Source organism: Callithrix jacchus, chromosome X (genome assembly GCF_049354715.1).
Source record: "Callithrix jacchus isolate 240 chromosome X, calJac240_pri, whole genome shotgun sequence".
NCBI lineage: Eukaryota > Metazoa > Chordata > Mammalia > Primates > Cebidae > Callithrix > Callithrix jacchus.
The window spans coordinates 149259777-149282166 of record NC_133524.1 but is presented as its reverse complement, the minus strand read 5'-3'; the positions used below and the strand labels follow the sequence as shown (position 1 = coordinate 149282166).

The 22390-nt window shown below is 47.7% G+C and overlaps 1 protein-coding gene across 1 annotated transcript; it reads left to right on the top strand.

The window, feature by feature from the left end:
* The first annotated feature begins 12096 nt into the window (after nt 1-12096).
* On the top strand, nt 12097-16145 carry PNMA6F (PNMA family member 6F). The gene is made up of 2 exons (XM_017968781.4): nt 12097-12357; nt 13110-16145. The coding sequence occupies exon 2, from the start codon at nt 13181-13183 to the stop codon at nt 14915-14917; it is 1737 nt and encodes a 578-aa protein (XP_017824270.4). The 5' UTR covers nt 12097-12357; nt 13110-13180; the 3' UTR covers nt 14918-16145.
* The last annotated feature ends 6245 nt before the right edge of the window (nt 16146-22390 follow it).

The window sequence follows — 22390 nt, the reverse complement described above, 5'->3', positions numbered from 1 at the left end:
GGAGCCGCGAGCGCAGCGGGGGGTTCTGAGGAAGCGATGCCCCGCCCCAGCCCCAGTTTCGGCCCCGATTGGCCCAGAAAGGGGGCGGGGAGGGAAAGGGGCGGGGTTGGGGCGGGGCGAACTGGGCTGGCGAGTCTGATCCGTCTGCCCGGGAGCGGCGCGGGCGGGCTAGACGCTAGGGTGGAGGTGGGGAGGAGTGGAATGAGCGTGCAGATGAATGAATGAACAAATCGACCAGCAGACGAAGGAGGGAACGAAGGAACGGAAGGGACCTCTCCCTCTTGGGCGTCTTCAACATGGTGGTGGAGGGGGAGGGTCGGGAACTGAGGGCGAAGACCAGGAAAGCCACTATTCTGTATGAATGGAATCAGATTGTATGTACTCTTGTGTGTCTGGATTCTTTCATTCAACGTGACGTTTTTAAGATTTATCTATGTTGTTGAATGTGCTATCGCTGAGTAGTATGCTGTTGTATGGATACATGAAAGTTGGTTTATTCATTCACCAGGTTATGATCTGGGCTGTCTCCAGTTTGGACGATTATAAATAAAGCTACTATGAATATTCATGTACACATCTTTGTATGGAAATATGCTTTCATTTTTCTTGGGCAAATACCTAAGAGATGAATTGCCACATCATAGGATAGTTTTATGTTTCATAAGAAACTGCCAGAATGTATTCCAAAGTGGTTGTGTAATTTACATTCCCACCAGAAATGTATGAGAGTTCTTTTTCTTTACCATCCTCAACAACATTTGAGGTTGTATGCCTTTATTTTTAGCCATTTGAGAAGGTGGGAAGTGGTATCTCATCGTTAATTCAATTATAGTCTTTCTGATGACTAATCATGTTGAGTACATTTTTATGTGCTCACTGACCATAGCTATATCTTTCTTTGTAAAGTGTTGAAGTAGTTTGCCCAATGTTATGTGCAATATAAATACCCGTGTGTGTGTGTGTGTGTGTGTGTATATATGTGTGTGTGTGTGTGTATAGAGATAGAGAGAGAAAGACCAGCTAGCCAGATGCTGCGTGAAGTCTTTTATAAGGGCCTTAATCCCATTACATGCAATGTGTGCATATGTGTGTGTGTGTGTGTGTCTGTGTGTGTGTATATATATACACACATTTACTACCTAAGAAATTTTATTTTTTCAACTTTTATTTTAGATTTAGGGGGTACATGTGCAGGTTTGTTGCCTGGGTATAGTGTGTGATGTTGAGGTTTAGGGTCCAAGTGCTGAACACAGTACCCAATAGTTAGTTTTTCAACCCCTGCCCCCTCTGGTAGTCCCCATTGTCTGTTGTTTCCATCTTTATGTCCACGAGTACCCAATGTTTAGCTCTCACTTATAAGTGAGAACGTGTGACATTTGGTTTTATGTTCCTGCACTAATTCACTTAGGATAACAGCCTCCAGCTGCATCCATGTTGCTGCAAAGGACATGATTTCATTTCTTTTTTAAGGCTGTATAGTATTCTATGGTGAATATGTGCCACATTTTCTTTATCCAATCCACCACTGATGAACACCTAGGTTGATTCCATGTATTTGCCATTGCGAATAGTGCTGTGATGACCCTACAGGTGCATGTGTCTTGGTGGTAGAATGATTTATTCTCCTTTGGGTATATACCCAGTACTGGGATTTCTGGGTCAAATAGTAGCTTTATTTTAAGTTCTTTGAGAAATCTCCAAACTGCTTTCCACAGTGGCCGAAATAATTTATATTCCCATCAGCAGTGTATAAGCATTCCCTTTTCTCCACAGCCTCTCCAGCATCGATTGTTTTTTGACTTTTAAATGATGGCCATTCTCACTGGGGTGAGATAGTATCCCACTGTGGTTTTGATTTGCATTTCTCTGATGATTGCTGATAAGAGCATTTTTTCATATCTTCCTTAGCCACTTGTATGTCTTCTTTTGAGAAGTGTCTGTTCATGTCTTTTGCCCATTTTTAACGGGGTTCTATTCTGGATATTAGACCTTTGTCAGATTATTTTCTCCCATTCTGTAGGTTGTGTGTACACTGAGGTATATTTGACAGACAATAAACTGTGAATTTGTCATGTTTGAGCTAAACAACTTGATAAGCTTACACACACACACACACACACACACACACACATCCCTATGAAACCATCACCACAATCAAGGCAATAAGGACTTCCATCACCTTCAAAGTTTCCTCAAGCCCATGACTATCCCTTTCTCTTCTCCTCTCCTGTCCCCAGGCAACCAATGATCTGCTTCCTGTCACTACAGGGTAGTTTATATTTTCTAGAGTTTTATACAATAATATGTTACAATAAGTGTTCTTTTGTGTTTGGTTCCTTTCACTGAACAAAATTATTTGGAAACTTTCTTAATCCATTTGCACTGTCATGACAAAATACCTGACACTGGATGGTATGGTTTGAATGGATCCCTTCCAAAATTCAGGTGTTGCCAATGCGATATTATTAGGAGGTGAGGCATTGTCATTGTCTGCTTTATATAGTATTAAACGGACAGAAGGAAGAAGAGAGAGAGACCCAGATCTATGAAAGGGTGATTAGGCCAGAGGGCTACTCCCTCAGGATGGAATTAAGGCCCTTATAAAAGAGGCTTCATGCAGTATCTGGCTACTTTGCTGTTTTATGTCTGCCTTCCATCTTATGAGGACATGGTAAGAAGGCCCTCACCACACACCAAACGCGAGATGATTATTAGCATTTTTAGCAATAAAATATTTTAAAATTAAGATGTATACATTGTTTTTTCAGACATAATACTATTGTACATTTAATAGATTATAGCTTTTATATGCACTGGGAAACCAAAAAATGTGGGTAGTTGGCTTATTGTGATATTGGCTTTATTGCCCTGGTCTGGAACAGAAGGCGTACTATCTCCAAGGTATGCCTGTATTTATTTCTTTTTGACTGAGCTTTGCTATTTGCATCTTTCAAGAAATTTTCCCATTTCGTGTAAGTTGCCAAATTTATTAATATAAAGTTGTACATGATGTTCTATCATTATCTGCAGTGCTAACATCACTCTGATTCCTGATACTGGCAATTTGTGTATTTTATTTGTTTCTTAATCTGTGTTTTTCTCACTTCTTCCTTTTGTCCATTTAATATCATACAAAGTAGACAATAACAATTATTTTTATATTAACCATTCTTTGTTTGGGATGTTGCCCCATTCCATGAAGTAGAATTTGCCTCCCACTGTAGATCCTGAGGATGGTTAATATTCACTCCCCCAGCTTCCCTTGTAGCCACAGCATGGATACCTAACTCAGGCTCCACCAATCACATGCACCCACTACCCACTGAGTCTGAGGTCCGAAGTAGGAAGAAGCAGGGTCCCCACAGATTTCAGTCAGGCTGGGCTGCTGGTGGCAGGGGCTGTGTTGCCCATTCCCTGAGAAGCACTGGTAGCTGTGGTTCTCATGGCAGCATCCCGAGTCCTGCAGTGTCTGCCCAGTCATTGGTGGAAGCCACAGCAGAGCCCGAACCACTCAGCACTGCAGTGACATTTGTAACCTTGTTCCTCTCTGCAAAGGCAAGTTTCTTGCTTGTCTGCATGTAAGAGTAGGCCATAGAGGACGCCATGCTGGGTGACCAAAACTCAGAGACCCAGAGAGCAGACTTTGGGGTGGCCATGGCAGAGGGAAAGCAGGAGGGGTGATACCTGGGAGCAGAGAAACACCGTGTGAAGGAGCCCCATGTTTGGCCTGTACGCTCTGCCCAAATCTCTGGTTGACCCCAGAGCTATGCATGCATGGGGCAGAGTACAAGAAAAGAACTGAGCAGAGGTTTCAGCTGATGCCCAATACCGTGGAAACAGAGTCTGGAGCTTGCAGTTGGTACCCAACACTTAGAGTGAGTTTAGCTAGGTTAACTGTCTACTAAGACAACAAACCACCACCACTACCACCAAGACAACAACAAACAACGACCCATATTTGGAGAAATATAACAGATACCAAGAAGCCAAAGCTACTAGAACTCATCATGGACAGTGTCCAGGATATAATGCTAGATTACCAAAAGAAACAAGAATTGTCCTGTTACCCAAGGAAAAAAAGCATCCAAGGGAAACTGACCCTGAGTTGACCATAGTCAAGAATGTAAAGCATGCTCATAATGATTTTTATATTGATATATGTTCTTCTTCATTAACACATAAAATTCTAGTACTTAAAATTTCTTTACCAATGTCATAAATTGATGTAATATTATTTCCAGCAAATATGTGTAGCTATTGGCAATAACTGAAATGTGACATGAAAATATTTACTTCTGTTGGTGACAAAGTCACATGTACTGTTGATACTGTTGTAGTTTGTTGTCTACATTCATAATGAGGGAAACAGTAAATTTTAGTTAGTTTAGTGAAAATAAGGATGCATTTTCTCACATCTGATTCATAGATCCCTTGAGATCTTAACATCAGGTTAAAGTCTTAAAACCATAGATATTAATTTCTCCCTGGTAGTACCAAAAAACATGCCTGGCACATAGTAGATGCTTCATAAATACTTCTCAAATAAATGAATGCATCTGCATTACAATATAGTGATTAAGGGTTAAAATTAATTCTCTAGTTTTTCATAGCCATTAAAATGATAAATTGATAACAAAGGCTATTATTTGATGATTGCTTGCTATGTGTCATACATTGTTTTGTAAATATTATTTCAGCTAATTCTTACAACAGTCCTGAGGCAGGTCCTATGATTATTTCTGTTTCATGGTTATGGAAACTGAGCCAAACAGAGTTTAAGTAATCTGTTCAATGCCACACGGCTGGCCTTAGAAGTTTGCTCTAAGTCCAGAGCCTGTGTCCTTAAAGTATAAAGGTAAAACTTCCTCTGAATGTCTCAGGCTTGGCTTCTGGCCCTCAGTTCCAACAAATTCTTCCCTGTCTCCTTCACTGACTAAGGATGAGAACAACTCTATTTCATCCACATCCTCTTAGGCTACCTGTGGTGCCATCTGGGGATATCAGTTCCTCACCCAGTGATATGGCTGTGTCCTCACCCAAATCTCATCTTGAATTATAGCTCCCATAATTCCCATGTGTTGTGGGAGGGACTTGGTGGGAGATAATTGAATCATAGAAGTGGTTTTCCCCATACTGTTCTCATAGTAGTGAATAAGTCCCACAAGATCTGATGTTTTTATAAGGGGTTTCCCCTTTTGCTTGATTCTCATTTTCTCTCTTGCCTGCTGCCATGTAAGATGTGCCTTTCACCCCCGACTATGATTGTGAGGCCTCCAAGCCATGTGGAACTGTGAGTCCATTGAATCTCTTTTCTTATAAATTACCCAGTCTCGGAAATGCCTTTATCAGCAGTATGAAAACAGACTAATACACACAGCTTCACACAACCACCTTAAGGCTAAATGCCATCAGGTTTGGATCTCTGGGACCAACTTCTGTTTTCTAAATCTTAATTTCCACCTGCTCACTGGACATCTCTCCCTGAGTTCTTTAAGCCATTTGATGGTTGCTTGCTATGTGTTTGATATGCACCTTTGTCTTTCCTCCTCTATCCTAATGCAAGATGTACCTTCCCTGTGAGGACTTTCCTGACCATTTCCAGGTTAATCTGCCCACTTGGTATCCCCCCTGTACTCTGTACATACCCTATAACTACCCACAGTAAATTGTATTACTATATTTGTTTACATGCCTGCGTTCTCTTACCATTCTGCCAGCTCCTTGAGAACAGGGACTATTTCTAATTTGTCTCTAAATTTATAGGACTTAGAATAATGTCTGACACAGTAGGTGCACTGTAGATGCTTGTTGAATGGGTGGATTTATGAATAAATGAATGAATGAATTATAAACACCAATTCTACTTATCACTTTGGCTGTTGTTTATTATGATTTACACAAAGCGAATTGTGTAGTGTAGAAATGTAAATGTTAAGTGTAAAAATGTAAAAGTATAAAAACATGGCCCAAGGGAATAAAAATGAATTTTTTAAATAGGAAATTTTAGTAGAGAAAAAGAAACTATTAAAAAGAAGCCATTGGGAGAGTGGCCAAGATGGCTGATGAGAAGCAGCTAGTGTGTGTGGCTCTCATGGAGAGGAACAGAAGGGGCGAGCAAATACAACACCTTCAACTGAAACATCCAGGTACTTGCATTGGGATTAATCAAGGAAATGACTTGACCCACAGAGAATGAAGAAGAGCAAGACAGGACAATGGCTCACCTGAGAGCAACATGGAGCCAAGGGATCCTCCCCTACCCAGTAAAGTGGTGAGTTAATGAGCGACCCTAGGAAACCACACTTCTCCCATAGATCTTTGCAACCCTTGGATCAGGAGATCTCCTTGTGAACCCACTCTACCAGGGCCTTCAGTTTTCAGTTTGACAGACAGAGCCACTTGGAGTCTTGGCAGAACAGCCGCTCAGGCATGTGTGGGAAACCTGGAGCCTTAGATACTTCAGCTTTCTGGTAAAAGTAGCTGCAGCTTCTGCAAAGTGGAAGGTTAGACTCCTGTACCTGTCTCTAGGAAAGAGGCTGAATCCAGGGGGCTGAGCAGCAACAGCCTGGAGGCCCCACTTCCATAGCACCTCACACAATAAAACCCACTGGCTTGAAATACCAGGAGTTGATTTTTTGAAAAAAATTAACAAAATGGGCCACCAGCTAGACTAATTAAGAAGAAAAGAGAGAAGATCCAAATAAACACAATTAAAAATGATCAAGTAAATGTTACTGTTGACCCCACAAAAATAAGAACAACCATCAGAAACTACTACAAAGTCCTCTACACACACAAATTAGAAAACCTAGAAGAGATGGATAAATTTCTGGACCCACATATCCTCCCAAAACTGAATCAGGAAAAAATGGATTCCCTGAACAGATCGGTATCATGCTCTGAAATTGAGTCAGTAATAAATAGCCTACTAGCCATAAAAGCCTGGAACCTGATGGATTCACAGACAAATTCTACCAGATATACAAAGATGATCTGGCACCATTCCTACAGAAACTATTCCAAAAAATTGAGGAGGAGGGACTTCTCCCCAACTCATTGTATGCAACTAGCATCATCTTGATACCAAAATCTGGCAGATACACAAGAAAAAAAGAAAACTTCAGGCCAGTATTCTTGATGAACATCAATGCAAAAATCCTCAATAAAATACTTGCAAACCAAATCCAGCAGCACCTCAAAAAGCTCATCCACCATTATCAAGTAGGGTTTATCCCTAGGATGCAAGTTTGGTTCAACATATGAAAACCAACAAATGTGATTCATCACATAAACAGAAATAAAGACCAAAAACCACATGGTTATCTTGATAAACAGAAAAAACTTTTGATAAAATTTCACATCACTTCATTTTAAAAACTCTCAATAAACTAGATATTGAAGGAACATAACTCAAAATAATAAGAACCACAGCCAACATTATACTGAATAGGCAAAAGCTGGAAGCATTCCCCCTTGAAAACCAGCACAGGACTAGGATACATTTTCTCATCATTTCTATTCAACATAGTATTGGAAGTCCTAGCCAGAGCAATCAGGCAACAGAAAGAAATAAAGGGCATCTGAATAGGAAGAGAAAAAGTCACACTATCTCTGTTTGTAGACAGCGTGATTCTACATCTAGAAAATCCCATAGTCTTGGCCCCAAAGTTCCTTCATCTGATAAAAAAATCTTCAGCAAAGTTGCAGGACACAAAATCAATGCACAAAAATCACTAGCATTCCTATACACCAACAACAACCAAACTAAGAGCCAAATCAGAAAGGCAATCCCATTCACAATTGCCACAAAAACATAAAATACCTAGGAATACAGCTAACGAGGAAGGTGAAAGAGCTCTGCAATGAGAATTACAAAACACTGGTCAACTAAATTAGAGAAGACACAAATGAATGGAAAAACATTCCATGCTCATGGATAGGAAGAATCAATATCATTAAAATGGCTATACTGCCCAAAGCAATTTATAGATTCAATGCTATTTCTATCAAACTACCAATGACATTCTTCACAGAACTAGAAACAATTATTTAAAAATTTATATGGAACCAAAAAAGAGCCCAAATGGCCAAGGCAATCCTAAGCAAAAAGAACAAAGCTGAACAAACCACATTACGCAACTTCAAACTCTACTACAAGGCTACAGTGACTAAAACAGCATGGTACTGGTACAGAAACAGGCACATAGACCAATGGAACAGAATGGAGAGCCCAGAAATGAGGCTGCACACCTACAACCATCTGACCTCTGACAAAGCTGACAAAAACAAACAATGGGGAAAAGAATCCCTATTCAGTAAATGGTTCTGCGATAACTGGCTAGTCATATGCAGAAGATTGAAGCTGGACCCCTTGCTTACGCTGTATGCAAGAATCAACTCAATATGAATTAAATACTTAAATTTAAAACCCCATACTATAAAAATCTTGGAAGACAACTTAGGCAGTTACCATCCTGGACATAGAAACAGGCAAAGATTTCATGACAAAGACACCAAAACAATCAAAATAAAAACAAAAATTGGCAAGTCAGATCTAATTAAACTTAAGGGGTTCTGCACAGGAAAAGAAACTATCAACAGAGTAAACAGACAACCTACAGAATGGAAGAAAATATTTGCAAACTATGCATATGACAAGGGTCTTATATCCAGAATCTATAGGGAAATTAAATAAACTTACAAGAGAAAAAAAACAACCCCATTAAAAAGCAGGCAAAGGACATGAATAGACATTTCTCAAAAGAAGCTATACATGCAGCCAACAAAATATGAAAAAAGCTCAATCAATCACCGATCATTAGAGAAATGGAAATGAAAACCATAATGAAATGCCATCTCACATCAGTCAGAATGGCTATTATTAAAAGGTCAAAAAAATAACAGATGCTGGCGAGGTTGTGGAGAAAAGGGAACACTTATACACTGTTGGTGGGAGTATAAATTAGTTCAACCATTGTGGAAAGCAGTGTGGTGATTCCTTAAAGAGATAAAAATTCAAAGCAGCAATCCCATTACTGGGTATATATCCAGAGGAATAGAAAGCATCCTTCCATAAAGACACATGCACACGAATGTTCGCTGCAGCCATATTCGCAATAGCAAAGACATGGAATCGACATAAATGTCTATCAATGACAGACTGCATAAAGAATATATGCTACATATACACCACAGAATACTATGCAGCCATAAAAAGAACAAGAGCATGTCTTGTGGGAACATGGATGAAGCTGGAGGCTACCATCTTTAGCAAACTGACACAGGAACAGAAAACCAAATACTGCATGTTCTCACTTACAAGTGGAAGCTAAATGATGAGAACTTTTGAACACACAGAAGGAAACAACAGATGCTGGGGTCTACTTGAGGCTGGAGGGTGGGAGGAGAGAGGGGAGCAGAAAAGATAACTATTGGGTATGAGCTTAATACCTGGGTGATGTAATAACATGTGCAGTAAACCCTCATGACACTTGTTTATCTGTGCAACAAGCCTTCACATGTACCCTAAACCCCAAATTCAAATTTAAAAAAGAGAATGAACCAACTGTAATTCCAGAACTGAAAAACATCAAGTGAACAATTCAATGGATTAGCTTAATAACAGATTGCAGATGACAGAGGAGTCATGAGCTTGAAGCAAGATCAACAGAAGTGATCTATTTGGATAAACCAAGAGGAACAACGATAAAAAAGAATGGAATCTCAGTGGTGTGTTGGACAACATATAGAGGTCAAATGTGTATTTTGAATGCCAGGATGGGATAGAGAAAATGGGGAAGGAAAGCTATCTGAAGAAGTAATGACTGAAAAATTCCTCTAGTATCATTTTTTTCTTGGGAAATCCACTATTTACAAAGTTAATGAAACTTGGTGAACCACAAAGAGGATAAATACAAGGGAAACATCTAGGCACATTTTAGTCAAGCTACTGAAAACAAAGAAGGATAAGAAAAATCTTGAAAGTAGTCAGAGTAAAGTGAAACACTACATATGGGAGCATATTAAGAATCTCCACTTAATTCTCATCAGAAACAATGGAAGCCATGAGACAGTGGAGCAATATCTCTAAAATGCTGTAAGAAAAAAAAAAGCTTCCAATCTAGAATTCTGTATCTAGAGAAATAGAACAAATTTAAGAACGAGGGTGAAATAAGTATCTTTTGAGATACATGAAAGCGAAGAAAATTCATCAACAGAACTGCACTAAAAGAAATACTAAAGGAAGTCTTTTGAATGGAAGAAAAATGAAACTAGAGGAAATCTTTGATCTTTGGGTAGAAGTGAAGAACGCTGGAAATAGTAAATGAATAGTTATTTGCTCTTAAGTTCTTTATAATAATATGACTTTAAGGGAAACAGCTTGATAGTATATACTAGGGTGTGGCAACTATAGCATAAAGGATGACGTGGAATGGAAATGAATCTATATGACGGAGAGTTTCTTACATTTATGTATAATTTTAACTTTAAGTAGACAGTGAAAAGTTAAAGATATTGTAATCTCTAGAGTGAGCACTACAAAAATGCAAATGGGTATAGGTAAGAAGATAATAAATACATTAAAAGTGAGAAAATTTGATTAATCCAGGCAGAAAATGGGGAACATGGGAACAAAATCAGATGGGGTAAATAGTAAAAGTATAGACCTAAATCCAGACATATCAAACATCACATTCAATGTAAATGGACTAAATACTCCAATCAAAAGGCAGAGATTGTGAGAAAGAATAAAAGAAAGACTTTTACTGTCTCCAAGAGATGCCATTAAGATAGAGACTCAGATCAGTTGATAGCAAGAGGTTGTAAAATTATATACCATGCAAGGGGCAAGCATAAGAAAGTGGGAATGGCTGTGATAACAGACAAGGTGGACTATCACCTGAGATAAAGGCAATAATTATATAAGGTTTCATCAGAAGCACATAGAACTCATAAATATGTTTGCACCCAATAATAGAGCCTCAAAATATGTGAAACAAAAATTGACATTTCCACAATTATAGTTGAAGAGTCAACATCCCGGCCTCAGCAATTGAGATAAGCACTAGACAAGAAGTAAATATGTAAAATATATTTAATATTTAATATAAATCAGTAAATATATAAAACATTTGACATAAAAAGCTAGAAAAGGAATAGAAAAGTAAATCTTGAAGAAGAAGGAAGGAGATAATAGAGATATAAGAGCAGAAATCAACAAATAGAAAAGAAACTGAAAGTAAGCAAATCATACATATTTTAAAAGAGCAACAAAATATATAGCCCTTAGGAAGACTAATCAAGAAAAAAAGAAAATAATCATTAATATCAGCCATGAAAGAGGGATATCATTAGAGATCATACAGGCATTAAAAGAATAGTGGGGGAATATTATCTTTATAACAATAATTTTGACAACTTAGATAAAATTGACAAATCCATTGGAAACAAAGCAATTTATCAAAACTTCCAATGGATTGAATAGAAAAAACATCCCTATAGTTCACAAATGTATTTATTGTCAAAAAACATTTCTAAAGCTAAAACAAACAAACCCACAAACACTCAGTTGATGGGGCCAGTATAAACCTAAATCCTGATCAAAAAAGATGACATAAAAGAAAATTACAGAAAAGCGTCTGTCATGAACAGTGTAGCAAAACTATGTATTAGAAGTTCATATCCAGCAGTACATAAAAAGGAAAGTGTTTTATTGCCCATTTACAGATGAGGGGCATACATGTTCAGTGACACATATAGGCCACCCAGCTTTCCTATGCAATGGCTGCCCAGGTGGTTGAAGGCTGGCCGGTAAAGAGCTGTGATGAGGAACGCAGCCAGCAATCACTCTGTGTTGCAGGGATTCCAGGCATGATCATGGCAGGCTGTGAATACCCTGGGGACCTGGTCTTAGGTTCTCCTGTCCGTGATTTCTAGTCCACCCACTCCAGCAATTTGCCACAATTACTGATTGAGGTCATTTTGATGGTGGAGGACCAATCGGTGGGCCTGTTGCTCCCAGAGGCTCCAAGCCTTGGAACATTAAGCCCTTACCATGCAGGTCCTGTTGCCAGGGCAACACAGAAGTCTCCTCCTGTCTAGCCACTTGTCTTCCACAGAGACACCGAAATTTTTCTTCCTCATCTACCTGGGACTTCTGGGAAAAGCGGAAATCCCATGTGGCCTTAGCACAGCTGGCCTGGGAGACCCCCAGCGTTGCGCAGCGCAGCCGCGTGACTGAGGCGCGATCTTCCACTCTCCTGCTCCAGGGCCTCTAGGCAGCCTCCAGAGTGAGCTCCGCAGCCCGAAGGCAGCATTTTTCCGCCGGTGGTCGCAGCGTCCGCAGAGTCGGAGAAAGTGAGCAGGCGCCAGCGGGACCCCAAACTGACAGCGGGCGTAGTGGGCAGGGGCCAGATCGCTGCCTCCCTAGGCAGTGGGCGCGAGAGGGGGTCCCGGTCGGGCCCAGGGCCCGCGGAGAGGGGAGGAGGGGGCTCCTGGCTGCAGGAGTCTGTGGGAGGAGGGCTCCAGCTGCAGAGGTGCAGGGGGCGGTGGGAGAGAGGGGGCCTCTAGTTGTGGGGGGGGGAGGAAGGGGACTTCTGGTTGCAGGTGTGGGAGGCGCGGAGGGGGTTGCTGGGTTACACGGAGGATCAAAAGAGGTAGGGGGCTCCTGATTTGGCGCTGGGAAAGAGAAGCGGGGAGGTCTCTCTGCTTCTCTTCTGCAGTTTGGGTAAGGAAGGACTCCACGCTGCCAGGATCTGTGTAGGGGACGATTCCTGGCCGCAGGGACTCCGCGGTGGGGGAGGGGGGAAGCTACCTGTTGCAGGGGCTTGGATAGAGGAGGACTTCTGGCTGCAGTGTCACAGATGATGGTGAGAGGTGGAAGTGATAGGGGCTTCAGCTCAGTCAACAGGGGGTCTCCCAGTAGAGGCAGCGGTTGCATGCCAAGGGATTGTCACCAACTGGGGGAGGGCTTGAGGGGGTGCCTGGGCTGCAGCAGTGGGAGGGAGTGGATCCCTGGGTGCTGCAGTGCGTCGGAGGGGAGGGTGAAGGCCTGTAGTGGGGGTGGGCTGACTGGCAGCAACATCCCTCTCTCCCCTTTGCACACGCAGGCTGCGTCAGAGACTGCAACAGTCATCACACATTCCTATCTGATCAAGCTCCCTCCCTCAAGTCCTCTGCGATGGCTCGGGCAATGATTCAGGACTGGTGCAGGTGGATGGGTGTGAACGCAGAGCGCTCCCTGCTCATCCTGGGTATCCCTGACGACTGCGAGGAACATGAGTTCCAGGAGGCAGTGCGGGCTGCCCTGTCACCCCTGGGCAGGTACCGAGTGCTCACCAAGGTCTTCAGAAGGGGGCTTGGGGCCAGGGCAGCCTTGGTGGAGTTCGCTGACAGTTTAAACCGAAGCTTGATTCCCCGTCAAATACCAGGCAAAGGGGGACCGTGGAACGTGATCTCCCTGTCCCAGGCTCCTGATGCTGAGTTTCAGGATATGGCCAGTTTCCCTGCACAGCCGCAGGGGCAAGCAGTGGCCAGAGGTGCAGGTGAGGCAGGAGGTGCAGGTGAGGCAGGAGATGAAGATGAGGCAGGAGGTGAAGATGAGGCAGGAGGAGAAGATGAGGCAGGAGGTGAAGGTGAGGCAGGTGGTGAAGATGAGGCAGGAAGCGCAGGTGAGGCAGGAGGCGCAGGTGAGGCAGGAGGCGCAGGTGAGGCAGGAAGTGAAGATGAGGCAGGAAGTGAAGATGAGGCAGGAAGTGAAGATGAGGCAGGAGGTGAAGATGAGGCAGGAGGTGCAGTTGAGGTAGGAGGTGCAGGTGAGGCAGGAGGCGCAGGTGAGGTAGAGACCTGGACCCAGTCATGGAACAGGGCCCTGTGGCCTCTGCTGAAAACTGTGGGCCACCAGGAACTGAGACACTTTTCTGGGATGGTGCAGCCAGGCTGCATGGAAGACTCCTTTGAGAGCTGGCTGGAGCATGTCAACGACATGCTGCAGCTGTGGTGCGATGCATCAGAAAGCGAGAGGAGGAGGCGGGTGCTGAGCAGCTTGCGCGGTGCCGCCCTGGAGATCGTGAACGGCCTCCTGGAGGAAGAGCCCAGCTTCTCCACGCTGGACTGCCTGGCGGCGCTGGGGCACGCATTTAGGAATCGGGACACATGGGTGACTACACGGCTGAAGTTCCTGACCTGCACGCAGGGGCCCCAGGAGGAGCTGTTTGCCTTCGTGGTGCGCCTGGAAGGCCTGCTGCAGAAGGCCATGGAGAAGGGGGCCTTTCACCCAGCCATGGCCAACCACTTCAGACTGCGGCAGGTGCTGTCTCGGGCCCGCCCCAGCGAGGCTCTCCAGGATACCCTGAAGCAGATGCAGCTGGATAGGAGGCCGCCTGGCTTCCTACGGCTGCTTCGGCTCATCCGGGAGATGGAGGTGTGGGTGGCCTCCCCAGCAAAGAGCCAGCAGGGTGCAGCCTGGCCAGAGGCCCCAGTGGAGAGTGAACACCCAGCTGCTGCCCAGATGGCCCCTGCCCGAGGAGATGTCGCCCAGGCCTCCCCAGCCCAGGGGGATGCCAGCGACGCTGATCCCAGCAGAGAAGATGCTGCTGACGCCCCTTCTGCCAGCAAAGAGGCCGCCAGGGGCACCCCTGCCACTGGGGAAGATGAAAATGCCCCTGCCTGCCTCAAAGTCCTAGGTCAGGCAGGGCCCATCGATGTCCCTGGGGGCCTCCCAGACCAGATGGGCAATGCAGTTGATATGGCCCCAGGAGGTCCCAGCTGGGAGCCAGAGGGCGTTGTCCAGGTGGGAGGACAGGAGGCTGAGGAACCTCCCCAGGAGGGGCTCAAGCCCATCTTGGAGGAGTCTGAAAACGAGGATGAGGATGGGGCTGGGGAGGCGGGCCAGCCTAAGTCCTCCCCGGGCAAATAGGCTCCAAGGGCCCAAAGGCTCCTCTCCTCTCAGGCAGCAGCACGCTAGAGGCAGACGGAGGCCAGGCCAGGGCCAGTCCCTCACCCTATATCAGGAGTAGTGCCTCCCACCTCCCCCAAGGGGCCCTGGCCACCACCCCCAGCCCTTCCCCATGACCCAGATGACCACGTTTGATTCCAAATGGGGGGCTGGCCTGGAGGGATCCCTGAGTGGCCAGCTGCGGCCTGGGCAGGGGCACCTGAAGATGTCTGCCTCCAACCCTTGTCCTGGGTTGGGAGAGATGCAGGAAAGAGGCCCTCTCAAGGCTGCCAGCTGCCTGGGTCTCCAAAGAGGAGTCCCCCCACTCACCATCCCCAGGGCACTATACCCCTGTTCTAGGAATCCCACCCTTACTTGTGTCGGCCCTGTAGTGACCCACGCACCCGAGACGCTCACCCACTGCTAGCTGTTGTTCCCGTGCAAAGTTGTGTACTGTGTGCCCACCCGGGTGGCTGCCTCTGGGCCCGGGACACGTGCTGTGAGCTTCCTGCAAGCCCACGCTCTGCTCGCTGCTGTCTGTCCCTCGTCGTGAGCACCACCTCTGCTTTCCCGGCGTAGATCTAGGCCAGGGGCTGCTTGTTCTGGTGGAGCTGTGTGTGTTCTTCTCTGAGCAGCTTCTCCCTGGAGGCCCCCAGTGCAGTCCCGGGAGATGGCGGAAAAGAGGAACCAGGACATAGCGGATGCTTACTCAGTGACCGTGATGCTGACAGTGACTATAGGAAGAACTGGACCCAGGACGGAGCGGGGCTGCCCTGCCTGAGGCTCCCCGGGGAGCTTTGTGCTTTGGTGTTCCACCCCTGTTGTTACTTGTGACTCAGTTTCCTCGACCCGGTGGGGTGTTCTTTGCTGTGTTTTCCAGTGTCCTGTGACTTTCCTGTGAAAGCCATAAGGCAGGGCCCCACCCCAGCGGATGGGCTCAGAAGGGGGCTTCCTGAAGCCAGTGGACACTGCCAGAGTCCACCATCCTGGCAAGAGGCGGACCTGGGGCCCTCGGGAAGGAGGGAGGTGGCCGAGGGGGCTGCAGCGGGAGGGGAGGCAGATGAGGTGCTTTGCCAGGAACCCCAGGAGGAGGGGCCCCATGACCTGTGGCCTGCGGTGGCTGTTTGCAGTTTCTCTCTGTGTTGTGGTTCCCTTCTCTTCAATGGTTTCGATGTGTGTTTCTCTTCAATAAATTTCATTCCGTGTTCCAGCCGGTCTCGCCTCTGCTGTGGGAAACTGGGGGTAAGGTTGAGTGGGGTGAAGGCTACATTGGCCAGGCTGACACTGGGGTGTGTGAAGGGCAGGGTCCCTGAGGACCAGTGGGGTTCCTTGGGCTGCATGGACCCTAGTGACAGGATGCTGGTGGCCATCAACAGTGACTGGGTGAGTCCCTAGGGCAGCAATCCTCCCTCAGCACTGTGGCCACAGGGGCAATTCTTGGTGGGGACCTGAGGATCCTGGAACCCGACCTCCTGAGCCCTCCTGGGACTGGCTCTCTCCCCCAACGGGCCAGTGAGATCGCCACAAATTGAGGGCACTCCTGGATCAGCCATTTAACTAACCCAGAGTCTGCGGGGGAAGGGACTGGGACAGGTGATAGGCCTCTCCCTGCACATGTGCAAGGAGGGGACAGGATCATGGACTCAAAGGTGGCGAGGGTCTCCCGGGAATCGCTCAGTCTGCGCCCACACGCTTCATCCGGCTGTTCTGGAGCACAGAGCCTCGGACCATCCACAAGGCTCAGATGACAGCCAGGATCCCCCGAAGCAGACTTGGAGCCAGTGCTGGGCGTGGGTGGCTGTCCCCCTGGCCCGAGGAAACCTGCATGTAGGCGACCTGTCTGCTTGAGCAGAGCTGCAGGGCGGCAGGGGCCCTGGGAGACCCTGGGCGTACCCGAACGACTGTGGGCCTGGGACCGGTAGTTTTGCAGGGCTGTGTGTGAGGGGTAGGGGGCGGCAGGTCCCTGGGGCCGGGCCTGCACCCTCCTCGGCCTGAAGGCACTTGACCAGTGTCTCACGGACCCTTGGAGTGTGTCCCATGGGGTACCCTGCAGGCATGCCCGGGGCCCTCACTGTGCTCTGCTCTCCCTGCCTTCTTCAGGCTGGGCACATCCCCAGCATGTCTGTCCCGTGTGCCTGAGCAGGGCCAAGCCAACCACTCACTTTCCAAGGACCCCTGCAGATCTGGGGGGCAGGACGAGAGGAAAGAGGATAAGAGACTGGTTGACCTTGCTAGGGCCTGTCGGGGCTCCTTGGTTTTCCCTGTTCAGAGTGGCCCTGTGTGTGCCGTGATTCTCCAGCAGGCGTGAGTGTGAGTGAGCGGGTGTGCTTGGGCATGTGTGTGTGTGTGAGTGCGCACGTGCGTGCGTTTCTGAAAATGTGTGTGCGTGAATGTAAGTGACAGCATGTGACTGCCTCACTGAACCTGCGTGAGTGGGAGTGTGTGTGGGAATGAGTGTGTGCCACTGAATGTGAGCGTGCATGTCACTGAATGTGTGTCGAGAGCATGAGTGTGTCACTGAATGTGTGTCAGTGTATGTGTGTGAATTTGCGAGTCATTGTGAGTGTGCTGACTGCAAATGTGGGTGGGTCAATGAGCATGTATGTGTCAATGTGTGTGAGCATGTGTGTCACTGATCTGAGCGAGTCACTCAATGTGTGTGCACGTCTCTGGAACGTGAGCGTGTCGGTGAATGTGTGTGTGTGTCTGTGTGTCACTGAGCATGCGAGCACACATGCTGGACAGTTGGGTCGTGAACCCTGGAAGGGATCTAGCCAGGGAGTCTGGAAGGAGGTACCGGGAGGAACCAGTTGCTTCCCCACCAGCCCGGAGCAAGGAGACTGTGTTGGGCCTGAAGGGCGGGCCCCACGCCGGGGGTCTCCCGCCGCCTTCATCCCCATAGGCCCGCGGCGCGTTCCGGCTTGCACAGCTCCCACCATGCAATGTGTTTCATTGCACAGTCCTCACCAAGTGCCCCTGGCTGGGGGGAGGGTGGCCTGGGGACAGAAAGGTCCACCAAGGTGCCTTCCTGGGCGCCCAAGGACTGACCAAGCCCATCCAATAAGCAGCAGCCTCTTGGGCTCACAGAGAGCTTCAGCAGTTGGATGAGGGAGCCGGATCAGAGCCCAGTCATGGCGGGTGAAGCTGAGCAGAGAGGACTCAGAGAGGTCCCGTCCTTGGGAACAGACAGGACTGAGAGGGGTCCCATCCTCAGGCCTGTCCCCTGAGCTGAGGGGACCCAGAGAGGTCCTGTCCTCATATCTATCCCCTTGGAAGATGGACCGACAGGGGTCCCATCCTCGGGCCTGTCCCCTGAGCTGAGGGGAAGGAGAGAGTTCCTGTTCTCATGTTTGCTGAGTAACACGTGCACGTGGAGAGGCGTCCCTTTATGAATCGCTCTTGAGTAAAGAGTACTGAGTGAGGTCACGACCTAAGGTCTGTCCCTTGAGCAGAGAGGACTGAGAAGACTCCTGGTCCCCGGTTGTCTTGGAGCAGACAGGGCTGACAGGCCATGGCCTTAGCTGTTTCCCTTAGCAGTGGGGACTGACTTAGGTCCTCACGTCTGTTTCCTGAGCACAGTGGATGGAGAGAAGTCCCATCCTCGGGCCTTTCCCCTGAGCAGAGAGAACTAACAGGGGTCCCATCCTCAGGTCTGGCCCTGAGCAGAGAGGGCTGACAGGAGCGCCGTCCTCAGGCCTGTGCCCTGGCCTCCTATGGATGGCACCCCCAGGTCCGTGGAGGGCCAGCATGTGTTGTATTCATTTCAGGCTCATCTGAGTAGTAATTGGCTGCCGACTGACCGCCTTGGAAGGGAAGTCTGTGTGCCATCGCAGTTGGTTGGGAATGACAAGTCCAACCTAGGGGCATGGCCGGGACCCCCTGCTGCTTCTCCTGCAGGCTCCAGCCCCGCTCTGTGGCCTTTCTGGAATCCTGGCCTCCACCTGTTCCTGGCCTGGGATGACCTGCTCTCGGTGAGCCGTGTGGCGCGTTCCTTTTCCTGACGATGAAGATGGCACAGAGCAGTTGCTTTCCCGGCCCCTCCCATGGTAGGGTGCCAGGAGGAAGACCACGCCCCGGGCAGCCTGGCCCTAGGAGGGCTCTGGGAATGGGCCCTCTGGCTGCCAGACACAGGAGCAGGGCCTGGCACAGAAAACTGAGACCCCTGGGGGCCGCTTTTTGCCAGCCCTCAATCTGTGACAGGTCAGGTATCACTCATGCAGCCTCCATAACAACTGTTTCAGCCCTGACCGAGTGGTGAAGTTAAATATTAAAAGCTGAAAGAGCCAGCGCCCTTATACAAAGGCTGGAATGTAACAAAAGCCCACCAAGAGTTTTGCCCAGGCCTTTCCCGGGCCGTGAATGACACGACAAGCCAATGAAAGAGTTCTGAACAGGATCCGTTTAGGATTAAATATGTTTTTTTGAGGGTCTGAAGAAACTCACCAGGCCTCCACAAACAAATTTTACTGGGGAATAAAGGAACTCCGCAAACCTCCATGACTTAGCAGGAGACAAGACAAGGGTAATCACTCCAGCGCCCGGACCCATTCAGATCAAATAAATTTACTGAGGCTCCAGAGGGAGGTCCTCAGGACTCAGATCTTAGTTATAGATTAAAAGAAGTTAACCGGTCGGGCGCGGTGGCTCACACCTGTAATCCCAGCACTTTGGGAGGCTGAGGCAGGTGGATCACGAGGTCAGGGGTTCGAGACCATCCTGGTCAACATGGTGTAACCCCATCTCTACTAAAATAGATGGGCGTGAAAAGTAGATGGGCGTGGTGGTGCACACCTGTAATCCCAGCTATTTGGGAGGCTGAGGTAGGAGAATCGCTTGAACACGGGAGGTGGAGATTGCAGTGAGCCGAGATTGTGCCACCACACTCCAGCCTGGGCAACAGAGCGAGACTCTGTCTCAAAAAAAACAAAAGTTAATCACTTACGTCTTTTTAGATGGATGCACACTTATAGGTAGACATATAGCTTAGAAGGGATATAAGCTCTGCAGAACTTTGCAACTTTGAGTTGGTCTGGCCATATTTTCCAGGCCTTCTCTCAGTAACCAGTTACAGAAATAAAAACTCGCTTCCTCCCCAATTCATCTGCATCTCATTATTGAGCCACAAGAAAAAGCAACCTGACCCTCAGGTTGGTCGGGGAACAAGTCCTCTCCCCCTGAGCAAGATAATCTGGAAAGAGCAGAAGGTGAGCTTTTTTCTCCCCCTTTCTCTTTGCCTGTCCAAACGGGGCCACCACCCAGGCCCCGACTCCTTCACCCAGAGTGGGTTGTGCAAAGGCCAAAGCCAGGCACCTGCCAGCTGCTTCCCTGGGCCCCTGCTGCTGTGGTCCCCTGAGCCATGGGGCCTGGGGGCTCAGCTGGCTCTGGGCCTGGGCTTACACTCTGCCCTCTGAGCTTTTCCCCACCTAAAGACCCCGGCATTTGTAGGGGAGCCTCTCTGAAGGCTACCACCTTCCTCCAGATCCTATCCCCTCCTCAGGGAGCCTGGAGTGGGGCCTGCCCCCTAGGCAGGGAGGTCATGAGCACTCTTCTCCAAATGAGGACACTGAGCACAGGAAAGTTCAGGAAGTTGCCTACAGTGATACAGCTCATCAGTGGATGCATTGGGATTCCAGCCCAGGCCAACAGGGCTCACAGCCAGGGAACGGGTGGCATGTGGTTAATGGTGACAGCCCTTGAAAACATGGCCAGAGGGTATAGGGCCTGCAGTTCACAGTGATCAGTGCTCTCTTGGTGAACACATGTTGCTTCTGTAATCAGAAAAAAAACCTAAACCAATGTCATTGTCTTTTAAAAGACTATAAGAGACCAGAAGGACATGGGCCGTGTGTTCTCTGTGACAGCCTCCATCCACTTGGGGACCTGATGGTCATGAGCACTACAATGTATGTCCCCAGGGTCTGTGTTCCTTAGGGTGGGGCTCCCAGACCTGGGGCTCAGGCTTCTGCTCCAGTCTTTTCTCAGGCAGGGACTTGTCAGGGCATCTCTTCAGTGTCCCCTGGGCTGGCACATGCTGTCCCAGTCCTTTGGGCCATAGACAATGACAGCTGGAACAAAAGTGACCCAGTGACAGCTAGAACAAAAGTGACCCTGGCTGAGCTCTTGATACTTGCTGGGTGTCTCCTTAGGACTTTGTGTGCATTGCTGCTGTCTCTACCTGCAGAGTCTGGAGGTCCTTTGCTGGGACAGGCACATGGCACTTGGGGCTGCGTGTGTTTGGTGTGGGGTGGGGGGTGTGTGCATTGAGTCAGACTGGGAGCCACTTGGAAGCACAGAACTCAGTTTGTGGGACTCCACATCAGTCCTTGGAGGAGATGCGTTCTGAGCTTGGTCTTAAAGGTTGAACCACTGCTAAAGGGTGGAGGACTGGGGAAGGAGGTGTTGTCAATGTCAGCAGCAGGATGCACATGGAATAGGCTGGGAATGAATGCCGGGGACATGGAGAGAGGACAGTAGTGAGCCGTGAGGCTGAAAAAGCAAGCGGTAGCCCATGGTGAGGGACTTTTCCTAACAGGTAGGGATCTGTCTTGGAATATGCCATGGAAGGAAGCACATTCTGTGGAAAAATACTCAAGTGTAGTCTGTATCAGGAGAGAGGTGGTCAGTTCCCACTGTTGCTAAGGGAACCACTGTGATGACAAGTCAATAGTAACTAGAAAGCAATTTGGAAAGGTTGAGACGTTTTCAGAATAGACCAGACAATAATCCTCTGGTAAATGGAAACTGCTCTCCAATGACAGCCTCCCCAGAGATACAGGGTTACCACGACCTCCTGGTTTCACGCTCCGGACTTTGCAGATGTAATTTCGTTACTCATCAGTTGTCTTTAAAATAGGGATATTATCTTAGGTTCTCTGCTATGTAGGGTGCACATGAGCCTTTAGAAGCAGAGCTTTCTCCCTGCTGAGGGCAGAAGGGGAAATCAGAGAGATTCAAAGCATCAGAAGCACTCAACACACAATTGCTAATTTTGAGAGTGTGGGGGAGGCACATGCACAGGCCGGAGAGAGGCCTCCAGGAGCTGAGACCACCCGGGAGGCAGCTAGCAACAAAATGGAGATTGACAACGTCAAGGAACTGAATTCTGCCAGCCGCCTTAGTGAGCTTGAAATCTGATTCTCCCCCAACGCCTGTAGATAGCATCCCACCTAGACAACACTGTAATTGCAGGCTTGTGAGCAGAGACGTAATTAAGTTAGGCCTGGACCCCTGACCTGGGGCAACTGTGCCTTAATAACAGCATGTTGGTTTAAAGTTCAGCATCTGTAGTGATTTGTTATGAGAAGCTGGATTAGGTAAATAGCATGACACTCCCCCTTTAAGTGCAGCTCTTTTTGATGGTTATGGCATTTCTCATCAAGGCCACGAGGAATGGTGGGTGCTGCTCCCTTTGGTCAACTTCCATCTAGGCTCCTGGGTGAAATCATTACCATGGTT